This window comes from Sphaeroforma arctica, assembly GCF_001186125.1.
Source record: "Sphaeroforma arctica JP610 unplaced genomic scaffold supercont1.146, whole genome shotgun sequence".
NCBI lineage: Eukaryota > Ichthyosporea > Ichthyophonida > Sphaeroforma > Sphaeroforma arctica.
In genome coordinates this window covers 47,304-50,160 of record NW_014040412.1, presented here as the reverse complement: position 1 = coordinate 50,160, position 2,857 = coordinate 47,304, and the positions used below count along the sequence as shown (strand labels likewise).

Here is a 2,857-nt window from a genome sequence, read left to right as displayed (position 1 = left end):
GTTGAGTACCGTCTTGTAGATTGTCGTTTGTTATAAATTGTCTATGTAAATATTGCGTTCAGAATTGAGAGTTCAGGCTCGGAGACTCCAGACCCTTCTGTATCTTTTGGGCAGCCTCAGCCCTCAGGGCTCAGGCCTTCGGGCCCACCAGAGTGGACCAATTTCGCGTCGGGGACTTGAGTCTCGCTGCCATGTACATGTGAGGTTCGAGGGTGTGAGACTCTTATAGACTGAGAGCTGTATCCCGTATCAGAGTCTCTGTGAGTCTGAGATGATGCTCACATACTAAATTCATTTTAACACCAATGGTGCTATAATGTTATGTAAAACGGTATTACCCTATATGACGCGGCCGTCTTGTTAATATTATAGAAGGCTATGGCTATGGCTATGGAAATAGATACTACACAGAGACTAAGATGGAGTCGAGGTTGTTCGGTAAAACCTCAAAGAATTCTAAAAATGCCATAGATATAAATACGAATTTCGCCTGATTTTGAATTTTTTAAATTTGACGCAGCCTACAGCCTACAGCCTACAAGAAGCCCTTCCCGCCACCCGAGCCTACACAGTACTGACTAGAGAGTGACTACTGTAGTACTGAACCTCTCTCACTGCCCTTTCTCTCTTGTTTCTCTCTCTCTGAGAGAGAAACTAGAGAGCGCATTCTCTGAGAGAGAGAGGCGCTCAATAGTACCCCCGTGTATTTATTTATTCTCAATTCTGCGTATTTATTTATTCTCAAGTCTGCACTCTGCACTCTGCACTTTGCAGTGTGCAAATTTTCAATTCAGTTAACGAATTTCGGTTCCGGAATGAATGTTTTATATATATTATTTAGAAACAAAAACGAACATTAATGACAGGATGATTGCAACGATATCTTGGAATCCAATGAAAATAGTCCAAACGGAATTCCTTTATGCGGCCAAGCCTTTTATCGTTTTTCATTCGTTCATCGAAATTGCATGTGAAAATAAGGGGGGGGGGTCCAAAACGTTGCAACTCTAATTACGTTACGATAGTTTCAACATATACGTCGATTGTAAACGTACAAAGATTTGGAATTAAAACGTTATATCGTATATGGGGGTGAGAACAGGTCCTACTTAGTATGAAGTATAATCAGACTATATACAAAACTACTACATACATTTTGCACCTTAGAACCCAAACACAGCACCCTAATCACAGATACAGGACCAATCCAATGTAAACGTTGAGTGGAAACGTACAAAAGCTTCGGTTAAAATCAGTCCGAATATCATCTCAATTGCTCCTTTCTGATTTCATATCATAGTGATCTCGCAGTGATCTCGCAGTTTATTGTCTCGTTACAATACAGAAAAGTCAAACGATGATGCCCTGGTGAAAGTTAAAATCTACGTTATTTATTTCGCGAGTTCCTACTGAATGGCCTGTGCTTTCGATTGTGAGGTCTCACAAGACGATGGAAGCACCACGTACGTAAATATATGATCCGTTCCTAATTCATTCCTTCATATTCACCTGTGCACGCTATATACAGGTTGTGCGCGGTTTAAATTGGGATCTGAATTTTTGGGATAAAAGCGGGACAAGCAAGCAAGTTACTATGCCAACTAATATTAAGCCAGAGGACGTGGTGGTAGAAGCCACGTCTATAGAGACCACCATTGAGGACCATAAGATCAAAGGGACAGAAGGGACCAAAGTACAGTTGATCGACCCGAAAGGTAATTGCAGTACCGGCGATGCTGAATCGGATACACACGCTTCTAAAAGTGGTGACGATACGTCCGGTACTCCTGATGATGAATCCGTAAGTAGCGTGAACACGGCCGATATAATGGTAGGGGTGGATGAGCTTTCAAGCAACAAACCAGTCAGTGATGGAAGCAACGTAGGCACAGACGCAAGCGAACACAGTGCTAATGTTACCAATAGTCGCACAGCAGAAGGAACTAGCGAAGCGAAAGACACCCACACTCCAGACGTGAATAATACGGAATCGAATAGTGACGAGGGCGGCTATGTATTGGCCAAGTACAGTATATCCGATAAGAACCTGCCCGATGTTGAGGGGTCGGCTAGTAGTGGTAGTGAGAAACGCGAAGGACTATGCGACGCGCCAGAGGATCAGTTGGAGACTGTTAACGATATAACTGCGAATAGCGACATGGCGGGTATTAGTGGGACTGAGCAACCCGAGAAGACCATACTGCCATCCGATAAGGATCTTGAAGAGTTCGTGTCTCATAGTAATACAAATACAATCGAGCATACGGACGATAACGAAGGTGGTAATGCCAATGCACCTATCGCTAATATGCCTACCGCTGAAGATACCGACGAGGGTGTCAGTAGTGCTGCTACTAGTAGCTCTACTGCGAAGGTAGTAAGTAGTGGTGCTGATAGTAATTCTACTACTACCGACGCTTATAGTGCGAAGAGTGGTACGACTACTACATCAGGCCAGGGAGATATATCAGCGACCCCTGCACGAACCATGATCATACGGCCAATTGTGAAGGCCACGGTGATCTTGGGTATTCGTGTGGGAAGGTAGGTATCGTTCACGTTCACTTTAGCATAGACATGTTTATTATGAGGGTTTTTAAAATTTGAAAAGTTCGGTATCGTTCTCGAACGCTTTGGCATCTACATATATATATATCTATATACATATATATCTACATATATATCCTATTTAAATATGTCTACATATATATATAGATCTACATAAATATATATAGATCTACATATATATATATATATATATATTTATTATTATATATATATATATATATATATTAATGTATATATATATATATATATATATTAATGTATATATATATATATATATATATATATATAC

At 40.9% G+C, this 2,857-nt stretch overlaps 1 protein-coding gene across 1 annotated transcript; it reads left to right on the top strand.

Moving 5' to 3' along the window:
* Positions 1-1,343: 1,343 nt before the first annotated feature.
* On the top strand, positions 1,344-2,548 carry SARC_03028 (hypothetical protein; the record flags this gene model as incomplete). Its single annotated transcript, XM_014303184.1, has 1 exon — positions 1,344-2,548. Exon 1 carries the CDS (start codon positions 1,595-1,597, stop codon positions 2,546-2,548), a length of 954 nt encoding a protein of 317 aa, XP_014158659.1. The 5' UTR covers positions 1,344-1,594.
* Between the last annotated feature and the right edge of the window lie 309 nt (positions 2,549-2,857).